Source organism: Peromyscus maniculatus, chromosome 4 (genome assembly GCF_049852395.1).
Source record: "Peromyscus maniculatus bairdii isolate BWxNUB_F1_BW_parent chromosome 4, HU_Pman_BW_mat_3.1, whole genome shotgun sequence".
Classification (NCBI taxonomy): Eukaryota; Metazoa; Chordata; class Mammalia; order Rodentia; family Cricetidae; genus Peromyscus; species Peromyscus maniculatus.
The window spans coordinates 48,143,939-48,158,548 of NC_134855.1; the positions used below are offsets into that span (position 1 = coordinate 48,143,939).

The 14,610-nt window shown below is 43.6% G+C and overlaps 1 protein-coding gene across 12 annotated transcripts in view; it reads left to right on the forward strand.

The window, feature by feature from the left end:
- The window catches only part of Erich2 (glutamate rich 2), a 29,834-nt gene that overhangs the window by 3,828 nt on the left and 11,396 nt on the right, over positions 1–14,610 (forward strand). For 2 of the 12 annotated variants that reach the window (XM_042275445.2, XM_076569629.1), the window contains exons 2-8: positions 82–127; positions 5,158–5,193; positions 6,439–6,469; positions 7,004–7,052; positions 7,269–7,305; positions 10,252–10,347; positions 14,028–14,176. In XM_042275445.2, coding sequence (XP_042131379.2) covers positions 82–127; positions 5,158–5,193; positions 6,439–6,469; positions 7,004–7,052; positions 7,269–7,305; positions 10,252–10,347; positions 14,028–14,176 — 444 coding nt within the window. Of the gene's footprint in view, positions 1–79; positions 128–5,157; positions 5,194–6,438; positions 6,470–7,003; positions 7,053–7,268; positions 7,306–10,251; positions 10,348–14,027; positions 14,177–14,610 lie in introns of those variants that run through there. The other 10 variants (XM_076569622.1, XM_076569621.1, XM_076569623.1 and 7 more) reach the window with 10 other exon arrangements.

Below are 14,610 nucleotides of genomic sequence, written 5' to 3' on the forward strand. Positions count from 1 at the left end.
TTCCCGGTGCCCCCGCTAGTGGCGGGACCCAGCCCGCACCTTGGACGGCGCCTAACCCTGAAAACTTCTCTACCACTCCAGGTTGGGGCTCTGGAGCCCCACGGCTGCCGAGGCACCGCCCGAGAAGGTAGGAGACTTGGCTAAGAGGAGGGGAGGTCTGCGTGGGTGTGCGTATCTCACCCTGCAGCCAAAGTGAAAACTGTCACCTTCATCCCAGGGCCTCCAGCTCCGCCCCAGTTCTCCCAGTTGCCCGCGATTCTTTTAATTAGTTTTGCAAACAACTTAATGGTTTATAGGGACGAGCATCCTCTGGCTTGTTCTCTACTTAGAACTTGTTTGGCCATAGCAATGTGAACTTTGGACCTTCTTGATCGCCCAAGAGAAGGGTTTGCACCACAGAGCGCTTCTAAATCCAATCTGGATGACTTGGAATGTCCAAAAAAAAATCAAGATTTTGACTTTTGACTCCTTGAACTACTCTGCACCTCACCCCAATAGCATTTAAACAGTGTCTAGCACAGTGACACCGGTAGCGTAGATGAAGCTGTTTGTTCTTACCCCAAGGAAAAAAAATTTAAGAAGATCTGAAAAAGATACTTAAAATATTTTATTTAATTCTCCTAAAAACCGAAGTTAATGATTCCTGAGTACACATACACACACACACACACACACACACACACACACACACACACACACACACAGGTTTTTATTTTTGTTTTACTAATCTCCAGGAAACAACCTCAGCAGAAATGATCTTTAACGGTTGAGTTTCCAGAGCTAAATCCCAACACTTTCCTAGGGATTCCCACTGCACCCACTCCGGAATTTCAGTCTCTCATGCCTGCCCTGCACTGAAGCTGCATACCTTAGCTGTGCTCCTTGCTTCCATGTAGCCTGGGGTTTCGTAGAGGGGGTTTCATTTCCCAGTTTCAGGACTGCCCTTCAAGGCCAAGCAATACGTAGTGAAAGTGATAGGAGTTATTGAGGTGATTTCCTTCTAGGGGCCGTTAGGTTCTGTTGTTATGTGTGTTTATTTGTACAGGAGCCATGGGGGGGGGCAAGTGATCACTTTTTATCCTCATCTTCTGCTTCAGTGAGCTGAATTACAGAGAGGTTAAGGAATTGACTCAAAATTACAAGATCTGTTGAGATTTGAACATAGGCTGCCTCCAGGAAGCTGCTGTCCCGCCAAGGAGGAAATGCCGAGTTTATAAGTACTTCTGGGTATAAGTGATGGATGATCATCTTACATTCGTTTGACACTGTACAGTAGAGTGTGCCTGCGTTGTGTTAATCTTCCCCCACTAACGGCCTCTTCTCTTCATTCTCTGCCAAGCAGAGCACAAGGTTGTTTATAAAAACATAAAATAAAAGAGGAAGATAGTTGCATACATACAACAAAGGGAAAATGTTATGTCTTCCATTATTACAAGAGAAACCAAAAAATAAGAATATCTGGGAATTTGAATCTTCAGTGTTAGCAACTCGTTTGATAAATTTCTGTTTGGACTTTGCAGTCCACATGCGACCTGAGTGGCCCCAGTGGCCGCTGTCTAGTGACCTGTGCCTAGAGGTGTGTGTATGGGAGATATCTTCCATCTGTTTGGGGTACCAAGTCTTTAGCTTCTCTTGTATCAGGTGGATGATGGAATCCAGCACAATTCTGTTGATAGACGTAGGCAGTGACTCACCATGGTCTCTGGGCTGTTGGCCACACCTTCTCTGAACTCATATCTGGTCTTCTTGCCTCTGTTCTTTCACATTTACCCTCCACCAAATCTCCGGGGTCAATTTAATCTTCAGGTCTTCTTTAGAGCCTTGAATTTGGTTTACATTGCCCGATACTTACAGCCCTAACTCCTTAGCATGTGGCAGTTAATGGCTTTTATTCATTGTCCCCAAATACAGTTCTAGCTTCAGCAGACATTCTCTGACACTGAACTGGACAGTTCATCTATTGTTACCTGGATGTGGCCCCAACTTTGCTAAATGTCACCTTTACAGTGGCATCCTATGGTGAAAAATCCAATCTTACGATGTTACAAGCTTGTGGTTGGGATTCTTTCAATTTATTCCATGTTCGTGTGTGGACTTAATGCTTCTCACCCAGCATGCCCAGAGGCTATGCTAATTCTGCTATCAAAGCTCTTACTACAGTGCCAGATTTGAAAGCAAAAAGTAGGAGCCGTAGTCAAGGTTTCTTTTTGTTTCAAACAACAACAAAACCCCCACAACTCAGACTTATTTTAGGACAATGAGAAGGCTGGACGGTGGTGGCGCACGCCTTTAATCCCAGCACTCAGGAAGCAGAGCCAAGCAGATGTCTGTGAGTTTGAGGCCAGCCTGGTCTACAGAGTGAGATCCAGGACAGGCACCAAAGCTACACAGAAAAACCCTGTCTCAAAAAACAGAAACCAAAACAAAACAAAATGAGAAATTAACTGGTAATTTCCCCATGGTAGGGACAGAGATTGAGTGGAAAGAGGGACTCAGACATCATTGAAGGTGTATGTGTGTGCCTCTTACACATGTTCATTCTGTCTCCCCCTCTCCTCTCCCTTTCTCCTCCTCTCTCCTTTATGTTCCCTCTCTTCTCCCTCTCCTCTGTCCTCTCCTCTCTTACTCCTCACTTCTCACCCAGGAGTTCTAGACTCACATTTTCCCGACTTTATGACCGTCCTAGTTGGAAAACCTCAGGGAAATTTTGTGTTGAGCTAAGCTTGGATCACAGGCACACCACTTAGGCCTGTCACTGTTGGCTTATGAATTATCATGGTAGGTGTCATAGTTAGGGTCACTATTGCTGTGATGAAAAAAAAAAAAAACACGACCAAAGCAACTTGAGGGGGGGGGTTTATTTGGCTTACACTTCCACATCCTAGTCCGTTGTGGAGGTAAGTCAGGGCAGGAACTCCCAACAGAACAGGAACCTGGAGGCAGGAGCTGATACAGAGGCCATGGAGGGGTGCTGTTTGCTGGCTTGCTCAGTCTGCTTTCTTATAGCACCCAGGTCCACCAACCCAGGGGTGGCACCAACCACAATGGACTGGGCCCTCCCCCATCCATCATCAATTAAGAAAATGCCCTACAGGCTTGCCCGCAGCCTGATCTTACAGAAGCATTTTCTCAATTGAGGCTCCCTCCTCTTAGATGGCTTTAGCTTGTGTCAAGTTGACAGGAAACTACCCAGCATAGTGGGTGTGCTTGGAACAGTACCTCTACCTTTGTCATCAAGCAGCTAGATCTGGGGACAGACACTGTGTAGTAGTGCATTGTGTATGGATTCTTGTAGAAAATACAGTTATGAAAGGAATGCAAAATACAGAGACTTAAGTCCCGCGTCTGGATTGCGGCACTGGGGGGTGCTTTCGGGACCACTCAGTTAATGGTCTTCCTCCTCCTCAATCTTTCCACTTCTGCCTCCACCACATGCAGACTCTCCTTGGCTATCGCCTCGTGTCCATGTGTTAAAAAGAGTTTGATTGGATCCTGGTAGTCACTCTGACCTCAGTTTGGACAGTATAGAAAGTTACATAGTAGCCCCTCAGGAGCCTCGGCTACAGCGCTCTTAAGCCTGGACCGGAAGGGACATGCTGTGTCTGCCTTGAGATGCTGAGCATCTTCAAAGCAGAAAATCCATCCCGGTGTCTCCGCAGCTTAGCACAGGCTAGCGTGCTGTGTAGCAGGTGCTCACTCACGGAAGGTTTGCTTTTCTGTGTTTGGTGCTGAGGGTGAGACTCAACAGCTCACACATGCAAACTACACAGTACGCTCTTCCCCAGCCCAGATTTCTGTCTTAAATAGATGTTGAATAGTACATGGGAATTACAGGCTGTTATAATTATTCCCGTTGCCAAAGAGACTGTTGACAGACATGAATAGAGTCAACCCACAGTCCAAAACCCAGAGGTTCCTTGGGGCTTCACTTTAGTTTCACCCATGTTAAACATTACAGCTTTCTCCATGGGCCAGCGATCTTCGTTGACATGTATCAGTACTTTAGGGCTGAGGTGGCTTTGTAAGGTAGTTGTCTTCAAAGCTAGTCTGTTTGTCTTGGTCACAGTTTCTTTTTCTTTTTTTTTTTTTTTTTTTTTCGAGACAGGGTTTCTCTGTGTAGCTTTGCGCCTTTTTCCTGGAACTCACTTGGTAGTCCAGGCTGGCCTCGAACTCACAGAGATCCACCTGGCTCTGCCTCCCAAGTGCTGGGATTAAAGGCGTGCGCCACCACCGCCCGGCCTTCAGTCACAGTTTCTTTTTTGCTCCCCCGAACAATCGTAGCCCAAAGGACATATGCCCAGCTTTTCTTTGGGAATAAACATGAAGGTTTTGTAACTGTCTTTACTGTGTACCAGGCTCTGTGCTAAGCCCCTCATATAGTTAACCTGGACTTTATCTTTATGATGATCCAGAGAAGTCAGCCCCATAACAATCCCCATTTTCAGGTGGAGAGCTGAATCTTAAGGGAATTAAGTCACTCTCCAAACTCCCCTGAGTAGTGGGAGCCTGGCTCCTGAGTGTCACTGACTCCTAAGGAATAACTGTTAGGATTAGAGAGGGCAAGTGGGCACATCCTGGGGATCGGTACAGCTGAACTGAGAGGAGTCTGGGCCTCCATCTGTCTGAGCTCCGTCTGTCCTGATTTTCCTTTCACCACTGAAATGGGAAGAGGACGGCATGTCTGATTGTGCGTCCAAGTAAGGCTTGCAGCCTGTGCAGCTCTGAAGCTGGAGCTGCGGAGGGAGGCTCTGACCGGAAAGGTCGTGCTCCGCCTGTCTTACCGGTGTGTCCACAGGACGATAGCAATCTGGAGAGCCTATTTAGTGCATCACTGTGTGGTCTCCTCCTAGAGAAGAGAATCAGAGGAAACTCTTTCGTTTATCATATTTGGTTTCTCACAACTGGCTTCCCTCCAAAGACGTTGTGCTTTCTGGCACACTGGAGCCCTCTATCAGCTCTGCAACAGAGAATGGAGTTAACAACGTATTTAATGCCTGGCTTGGTCACGGGTCCCAGAATGCAGAGCGGGGTGGGGGGGTGGGGGGGTGGGGGGGTGGAAGGGTAAACATTTCTGCTTTGCTCAGGAATGAGAGTCTGAGAGGAACGATGGAAAAGCCGGCAATCCCAACTAATGACCCTGTGCTTTGTTGTCCACAGTCTTGGGCCTGATTTTTGTATTCCAGAAATCCCCAGGTATGGAATAATAACCATTTTAGAAGTTTGGATTGAGGGCTAGGTATGGTGTCACATATCTGTAATCCCAGCATTTGGGAGGCAGGTGGATCTCTGTGAGTTCAAAACCAGCTTGGTCTATGGAGTGAGAAACCAACAAAAAGTCTGCCTTGGGATGTGGAGCCAAGTGGGGGAACAAGTGGATTGCTAACATATGCTGTCATTAAGTGTGACCTTTTCCATAAGTTAAAAAAATACAATTAAATGAAATTTATCCAGGTATTTAAAGGGCTCCATTGTGGGGAAAATCAATCCTATAACTAGGTAACCTAGAAGGCAACAAAAATACTCAGAGAAAACATTCAACTTCTAAGAATTAGTAAATGCATGTGAAGATTTCTGAGATACAAATTAAAATATATCATTGGATACAATGAAAGATTAATTATACTTTTATATATTTAAATGATACATGTTGATATATTTGAATAATACTTAATATTTTAAAAACTTAAATATTAATAATTAGTAAAATGCCATATCCTGAATACGGAGGCCTTCCACCCGCCTCTGACTGACATCTATTCTAAAGATATCCTTCATGGCACCCGCAGACTGGACAGTGGCAGTGCTTGACTTATTCATCATGTTTTAGTTTGTTGAAGTTGGAGAGAAGAGTCAATGTGAGCTGAAATGAAGTTATGATTTCCAGGGTCCTCAGCTCAGTGGAAAGGGTGTCCTAGCCTGCTGTTGACTGTATTTTTAGTCTAGACCTAGAATCCAAGATAATGAACCAAAAAGGTAACAGAACTAGGGGATCGTTCAACACATCACCACTGCAGCTCTGTTTACATGAACTCCAAGGGGAGATAAGAAAGTTTGTTTCTCTAGACCAGTGGTTCTCAACCTTCCTAATGCTTTGACCCTTTAATACAGTCCCTCATATTGTGGTGACCCCTAACGATAAACTTACTTTTGTTGCTACTTCATAACTGTAATTTTGCTACTGTTATGAATTGTAATGTAAATATCTGTGTTTTCTGATGGCCTTAGGAGATCACTGTGAAAGGGTCATTCGATCTCCACAGGAGTTTCAACCCATAGGTTGAGAACTGCTGCCCTAGACTTTATAACTTTGTTTCTTAGTCCAGATGGATCCATGTTTAACAGCCTACTCACAGTTCTGTGTTTTATTTCACTTGTCTTATCATTTATATAAGTATTTAGAAATTTACAAAGTAAATGTCTGGTTTCTTTGTTTTGCAGGAACTACCTAGACAAGAAAGATGCTGTAAAGGTAAAGGATGCAGGGCTGGGATGTAGCTCAGTTGGTATAGTGCTTGCTTTGCACGCAAACAGGAAACCCCACTTTCAGCCCCGCAGCCTCCATAAACTGGGCATGGTGGCACAAGCCTGTCATCCTTGCCCTTGGCATTTCTGGTTGTGTAGCTACCCTCTGAATGGCTGAGCCATTTCCCCACCCCAGTCCTAACACTTGGGAAGTGAAAGCAAATGATCAGAAGTTCAGGGTCATCCATGGTTACGTAGTAAGTAAGCTCAAGGCCAGTCATCGATGCATAAATATGCCTTGTCTCAAAAAAAATAAATAAAATGTATAATGCTGGAGGTTTTGTTCTTGTTGTTTTTTGTTTTTGTTTTTAGAATGTTTTGGGTCAGCTTTATCATCAGTTTATAAAGTTTAAAAATGATTGGCTTTAGTATGTATTACACAATAGAAATATTTACATAAAGGCTCTTAATATTTTTCCCCAAATACTTCAAACTAAAATAATAATGATAATTCTAGCTTTTCTTCCTGCTTCTATTTTAGGCACCAAAAGGCAGACAAAATGGCACATTGCTAGTGTTTGATCCAAAGGGTAAATGATTTATTTCTTAGACCGTGTTTGACCATGACCTTGTTCTGAATATTAGTTAAGAAGAATATTGGAATGGTTGGATATGATTGTATGGGTCAACGGTAATTCCTGTGTTGTCTGTCTTTCAACAAAAAACCTTAACTGCTTCTCAATTAAAATGTTGTGTTAGGGATAGCACTGTTGAAAAAAATACTAAATATTTTTTTTCTCTTTCAGAAAAAGTGATGATTGACCCAAGCAAACCAATGTCACAGTAAGAAAATGTCCTTGGCCTTCCCTTTTAAGTAATTAGAAGTAGATAATGCAAACCATTGGTCACCTAATTAAACTTGCAAAGGTGGACGTGCATGGATGAACTTCAGTTGTTACTTGAGTAGAGAGAGATTTAAAATGAAAACTGAACTGTGAAAAAAGGGAAATGCAGGTGATACTCACTTCCGCCTAATGCTTTAATGGAGTGTTTTCTGTCCACTCTGTCTTTTGTTTGTTTAATTTCCACTCTTCTTTCCTGTCCCTTTGATGCAGCTTCCTTCTTTAGAACATCTCTGTAAGTGAATACTCACTTTAAAGTTAGTGTTCTCAGCTCATTTAGCATTCATTGTTATCCTGCATAAAGAAAAAAAATCACCTTGAATAGTTCAGAAACTGGCGTTTGAACATCACTGCGTAGACCAATCGAATGGCTGACTGTGAGGTGCTAGCTCCATTCACAGCATCCAGTGCTTGATTAAAGTCCTTCATGGCACAATCATTTCCTACCTTCTGGAGGAAAAAATTTATTCTATGAAAAATTACACTTGGAATATTGACCTTAAAACAAATTCCTGGGGCTGGAGAGATGACTCCGCAGTTAAGAACCTCTTCTAGAGGGCCCAGGTTTGATACCCAGCCCCCACATGGTGCCTTTTGGGGCACTGCACACATATGATAAACAGACTCTTGGAGATAAAGCACCCCCACACATAACATACAATGAAGAAAAGAGGGGTGACGGTGCCAGGCCTGACCCACCTCAGTTCGGTTCCCAAGAAACAACTCCCAGGAATTCACGTGTCTCAGCGCTTCTCAACCTTCCTAGTGCTGCCACCCTGTAATACAGCTCCTCATGTCGTGGGGACCCCCAGCCGTAAAGTTACTTTCGTTGCTACTTTATAACTAATTTTGCTGCTGTTGTGAATCATAATGTAATTTCTGATATGCAGATGGTCTTAGTAGACCTCTGTGATAGGGTTTGACCCCCTAGGGGTCTCAACCCACAGGTTGAGGACCGCTGATATATAGATATATAGATATATAAATATATAGATATATAGATATATTGTCTATCGTGCCTGAGGTCCTGGTTCATTTTGAATACTATTGGCTGAGAAAAATTCTACTCTATGCAACATATATTTTAATTTCCATACTGCAATAGCTAAAATATTCATCTTCAACTTTGTTGCAAACTTTATACATCATATAAATATAATACTTGAAAAAAATTGAGCTGGACATGGTGTTACATGGCTTTAATCCCAGCACTCGGGAAGCAGAGGAAGATGGATCTCTGAGTTCGAAGCCAGCCTGGTCTACAGAACAAGTTCTAGGACAGCCAAAGGCTATACAGAGAAATTCTTGTCTCAAAAACAAAAACAAAAGCAAAAAACCAATCAAATAAAAACCCCAAACTTGTATCTATGTAGGGAGTGACATGAGTCACATATATGAAGGGCAGGAGACTGTATTCAACTAGTAGTTGAGTCTCTCCTCTTGTCACTTAGGTCCTGGGGCTTAAACTCAGTTCAGCAGGCTTGGCAGCAAGTGACTTTCCCAGCATGCCACCCCACCACCCTGTGTATTTTGTTTCAAAGGGAAAGGATTATGTAACAGAGCAATGTCAGAGGACTTACATTTGTTTTAAATTAAAGTTACAGTCCACCAGGGGAAAAAATCTATATAAATTATTTCCACTTACACATACACAATTCTGTATACCCTGTTATCACACAGTTGGAAGCATACTGGAAAGCACGAGGTAGGACATTCAGTAGTCATGGGGGGTAACACGTCATTCGTTGGTGGCAAGAAGAGCTCGGCCACATTGGACAAAGTACATGACCAAATCAACTTGAGTCAAAAAGGGGTCCTTCTGCATCACAGTTAGCACACACTGCATCACGGCTGAAGGAGGCATGACGGCAGGAGTGTGAGGTGGCTAGTCACACTTGATGCAGTCAGGGGGCGGTGCTGTGTTGGCTAGCTTCCCCTTTTTATGAAGGCCTGAGATCCAGCCCATGTAACGGTGCTGCTCATATCCGATAGCTCTTTTTACCTCAGGTAACTCAGTCTACAAACTCCCTCAAAGGTGAGCCCAGAGGACTGTCTCCTAGGTGACCTAGATCCTGTCAAATTGACAATCAGGAGATTGGGTGCCTTAGGGCTGATGTGGCTGTAGACGGCAGGTAGCACTAACCATCGCAGCCAGTGTTCTTAGACAGTACTGAGCAGGGGTGAGACTCAGCAGAGGTGCTCCACATCCGACCCGACGGAGACTCCGCCCAGGAGGTCATTGCAGCCTAGACCCAGACAGAAAAGCAGAGGGACAAAGTCTCTCAGTCACCATTGCATTTGACTATAAAACTGCCTTTCGCAAGGACAGCGTGGTCAGGTTCCCCGGTGCTCATTCAGGGACGAGAGCCAAGCTGGTAAATTCAGCCAGTGAGTCTCACAGATGTGTGGTGTGACCACCCCAGGCCCCTTACCAAAGGGGTGAGGGTAAAGAGGGTTAGGGTCTGAAGACAAGTGAAATGGAAGACTGCCGGGATCATAGCTCAGAGAGTTAATGCATGCGAAGTCAGTGAATTCCTCAATGGCGCTTCCCATCCATTTTCATCCCCTTGTTGGCTCCATCCACTGACTGCGGGCAGGTGGGATTTGGTTAAGTAGAGACCCCACCTGTGCTAGGTTAGAGACAACTCTCTCTCTCTCTTTCCCTTCTGAGTCTTCACCCCCCCACCCCCTACACACACCCCCCACCCCCCACACACCCCTCCCCCCGTCCCAGTACAGGGAAAGTGGCTGCAGCAAATCCACACTTCTTTGACCAAAGTTGGGAAACTGTATCCATGGGCTTCTGTTACATAGTAGTGGTCTGCTATACAACCTTTTATAAAGTGGATGCTAAGCTGTTTTTTGACCTTTCTGCTTCACTTTTAAGGAAGTGCTGCTTTGGACCAAGACCAAGATTGACAAGCAAGCTCTCTAGTTCCCCAGCACAGATCTCCCTGGGTGTGGCTAATACATTCTCAACAAAGTAAGATTTAAACAGTTTTTAGTTTTGACCCATGGTTGATGACTATAACTATTTAAGACAAAATTTAAATTGTAAGTTTTCTGAAAATACTATAACAATTGGGGGACATCTCCTAAATATGGAGAACAGTCCTTATAAATTAAGGAAAATGCTAAAACTTAGGATATCAACCCTTCATCATAACTACATTCTGCTGGGTTGTCTGACTTCGTAGCTTTCAAAACTACTCTAATATCTTCCATATACAAAGGATGTTAGTATGTACAGTCAAGTTTGAAATCTTTCCTCCTCTGTCGCTGTTTTGTAGACAATGAAGCTGTCAACTGTTTTCTTAAGTGGTTAGAGTCCTTATTACCATGAGCATCATTTTTCTTCTCAAAAGGAAGTCAGTGGGGTGTTTTCTGGGGGTAGGGTTGTTTGTCTGTTTGGTTGGTTTTGGGTTTTTTTTTTTTTTAGACAGGTTCTCACTAGGTAGCTCAGGTTATCCTGGAACTCACTATATACACCAGGCTGTCCTCTAAATCACAGAGACCCGCCTGCCTCTGGGGTTAAAAGCCTGGGCCACCACACCTGACTAAAGCCAGTAGGTTTTAGTTGGAAAAGATTGCGTTTCTGGCCTCTGATTCTTTGACCGTCTACACCGTCAACTCTACAGGAAGTGAGAAGGAAAGGGCTTCGTGCTTTGCTGTTAAAATCGTGGCTGGGTCAGTTCTCAGGGAGGCTTTGGTCATGGGTGGTGTGGGCATGGTTGCTGCTTGCAGCAGTAGCATTCCATGCAGCCACAGGGCAGTGAACTTGTGTGTTTAGGATTCATCAGCGCACGTTCAGCTCCTCAAATCCTCACAACTCTGCAGGCTAACTCCCCTCCTCGGGGATATAAGTTAGTGGGTCTGACAGCATCCTACCGCACAGAATCTTAGATGTCTACGGCCTCACATTGATTTCAGTTAAGGCCAGCTTCAGCAATGTCTTTTCTTGGTGGTACATAAAAACAATGTCTTACAGTAACAGCATCAGCATCTAAGAGTCACCAAAATACTATCATTTAGTGGAGAAAAGGACATGAAAGCCCTTTTCCTAGAGCTGATATGGCCGTATGTCAGTTCTAGTGATCAGTTTTATGGCATCCTCGCAACAACCCTGCCATCCCAAGAAAGTGGGGGCGGGGGGAGGGCTTTAGTGAGTTCTCACTATCAAGTTTCTCAGTGGATGCTCTGACACAATTAGAAGACTAAAGGATCAGATGCAGAACACATGTAAATGTCTTCCCTTGCCTTCTTCATGTCCAGAGAAGGATGTTTGTTGGTTTGTTTTCATGTTTATCTCTTTTTGAAGACATTTTGAGGTTAGTGTACAAAGTGTGAGGTTTTGTCATGATGTCTCCACACAAGGCATCATTTGTTCTCAGTTATTTCCCTCCCCATGACCACCACTCACCCCCTGTGGCTTGTTGTCCTTCTCCCCGCCCCCCACCATCAACCTCCATTTCTACTTTTCTTTTCCATGTATTTCATTATCTCATTTCCTACTACTTCTGTGATTGCTTTCTTCCCCTTCTAGCTTCATAATCTCTGAACATGTGAATAAACACACACACACACACACACACACACACACACACACACACATTCATGTAATTTTAAACTTGGATTCTGCATCAGAGAGAAAATGTGTAGTATCTGTCTTTCTGGTTCTAGCTTATTTCCCTTAACACAGTGATTTCCAGTGCATCCATTTTCCTGCAAATGTTGTGATTTTATTTATTTATTTATTTATTTATTTATTTATTTATTTATTTATTTATTTTGAGGCAGGGTTTCTCTGTGTAGCCCTGGCTGTCCTAGAACTCGCTCTGTAGACCAGGTTAGCCTCAAACTCACAGAGATCCATGCACCTCTGCCTCCCAAATGCTGGGGTTAAAGGCATCCATGCCACCATACCTGGCTTGATGATGCGTAACATTTCATTGTGTATATGCACTATGTATTTTCTTTACGTATTCATCCTGTCTTAGGTTTATATTGCTGTGATGAAACACCATTGACAAAGGCAACTGAGGAAAGAAAGCATTTAGTTGGGGGTTTGCTTACAGTTTCAGAGGGTGAGCCCATGCCCTTTATGGGGGTGGTATAGCAGCAGGCAGGCCAGAATGGCGCTGGAGCTGGAGCTGAGGCTCATAGCTGATCCACGAGTTGCAGGCAAAGAGAGAGCAAGGCTGGGCTTAGCATGGGCTTTAGAAACCTCAAAGTCCATCTTTAGTGGCCACACCTCCCCCAACAGGGCCCCACCTCCTAATCCTTCTCAAACAATTCCACTAACTGGGAACCAAACATTCAAACATATGAGTCTATGGGGGCCATTTTTATTCAACCACCACACATCCATTGATGAATATTGGTTCCACTCCCTGGCTATGGTGAATAGTACAGTAACAAACATGGATATTGAGTATCTCTGGGGTATGATGGTTTAGAATCATCTGGGTAAACAGCCAAGAACAGGATAGCTTAGTCCTAGGTTCCATTCTTGCCTCTCCTAAAGAATGATAACAAGCCGGTCAACCCAGTTGTAAAATCATAACCCCAGGGCTAGCAAGAGGGAGCAGAAGGTAAAAAGGAGCTTAGCACACAGCCTGACTTCATGAGTTTGATCCCCGGGGTGCTCCTGGTGGAAGGAGAGAACCAGCTCCTACAAGTTGTCCTCTGACCTCCACACACATCCCATGATATATGTCCACACACATATCACATGCAGAGACAGGGATGTAAAAGAGAGAGAGGAAGGAAGGAAGAAGGAAGGAAGGAAGGGAGGAAGGGAGGGAGGGAGGGAGGGAGGAAGAAAGAAAGAAAGGAAGGAAGGAAGGAAGGAAGGAAGGAAGGAAGGAAGGAAAGAGAGAGAGAAAGAAAGAAAGAAAAAGAAAGAAAGAAAGAGAAAGAAGAAAGAGAAAAAGAGAAAGAGAGAAAGAGAAAACAGTACCCAAGATAACTGGCTGTTCAGACCAGTCTTTGAAAGGGGCAAAGTCACCATGATTTAAGAGGGAAAAAATAAAACTTTATCTTTTGGTGTCTTTCCATGCAGAATTTTTTGAAGTTTGAGAAAGAGACACACTGGAAGATTCTTAATCCCTTTGAAAAGGGAGTTGGGTTGTTTTTTCCCAAGCATAGGTGTGCTTCTCTATGAAGGGGTCTATATCCAGAATGCCTTGTGTCCATGTGCTGTTATTGACATGACATTTAAGATGGAAAACACTAAAAGAGGCTGCTTTGTGACTGTGGGGTTAATAGTAGCCCTGGAACCTCACTTAGAGGATAGCAAGAGCAGGCGTCTATTTACATTATTTCAAAAAAGCCATCCAAGGCCAATTTTCCTAAATGGTTTTACATCACCACATCATGGTGAACCAAAAGCATTTTCATAGGTGATTCTCTTACATGCTCTGTGTTGGAAGTCTGAGAGGATTCTATGAATTGTTGCGTAATAATAAAAAACACGAAGCAGAAATAGTTTTTCATGAGCAATGAAAACTATACTTTTCCAAAGAGCCAACATGCTATTTAAGTCCATGTTTGGTATATTATATTATGATTTTCTTTGAAATATAGTAGGCACATGTGTTTTATGAACATTTGAACATTGAACTATGACTGACGAGATGTTTCACTGTCTGCTTTAATGGTTAGAAAAGAAGCCTCTTCTAAGAAGATTGAAGATAAAGTCTCTCTAAAAAGTACTGAAAACAAACCACCTTCAAGGAGTGTTGAAAATAAGGATGTCTTAACAAATCGGCAGTCTGACCTGTGGTCATCTTCCTACCTAAAAGAAAGTGCAGGTAACAAATGGCATGTCTTGCTGGGCTGAATAATTGTGGTTTCTCTTTTAGCCCAACTATCCATGGCCTTTTGGACATGAGTTGGCAACATTGTAGTACTAAGGTGGGTCAAAGGAAGCAATAATGAGTGGTTCAAACTCATATACTGGGATACGTGGTATACAGCCAGATAGGCACCTGTGATATATGTTATATAAGATGATCGTTACAGGGCATTTAATCCTAGAATGGGTTAAAACACTATGACAGCTTACCAAGCCAGAGTGCCAAGTACCGGTTTAAAATCTGGATACAGTTGTCAAAGCAGACACTGACCTCTTCTCTTAGGAAGTTCATGTTTTAGAGGGAGATCATCAGCCAGTTCTTAAAAAGTAGGTGTTCATCAGTTGAAGAATAGATACAGAAGGTGTGGCTTACTTACAGAAATAGTTTGG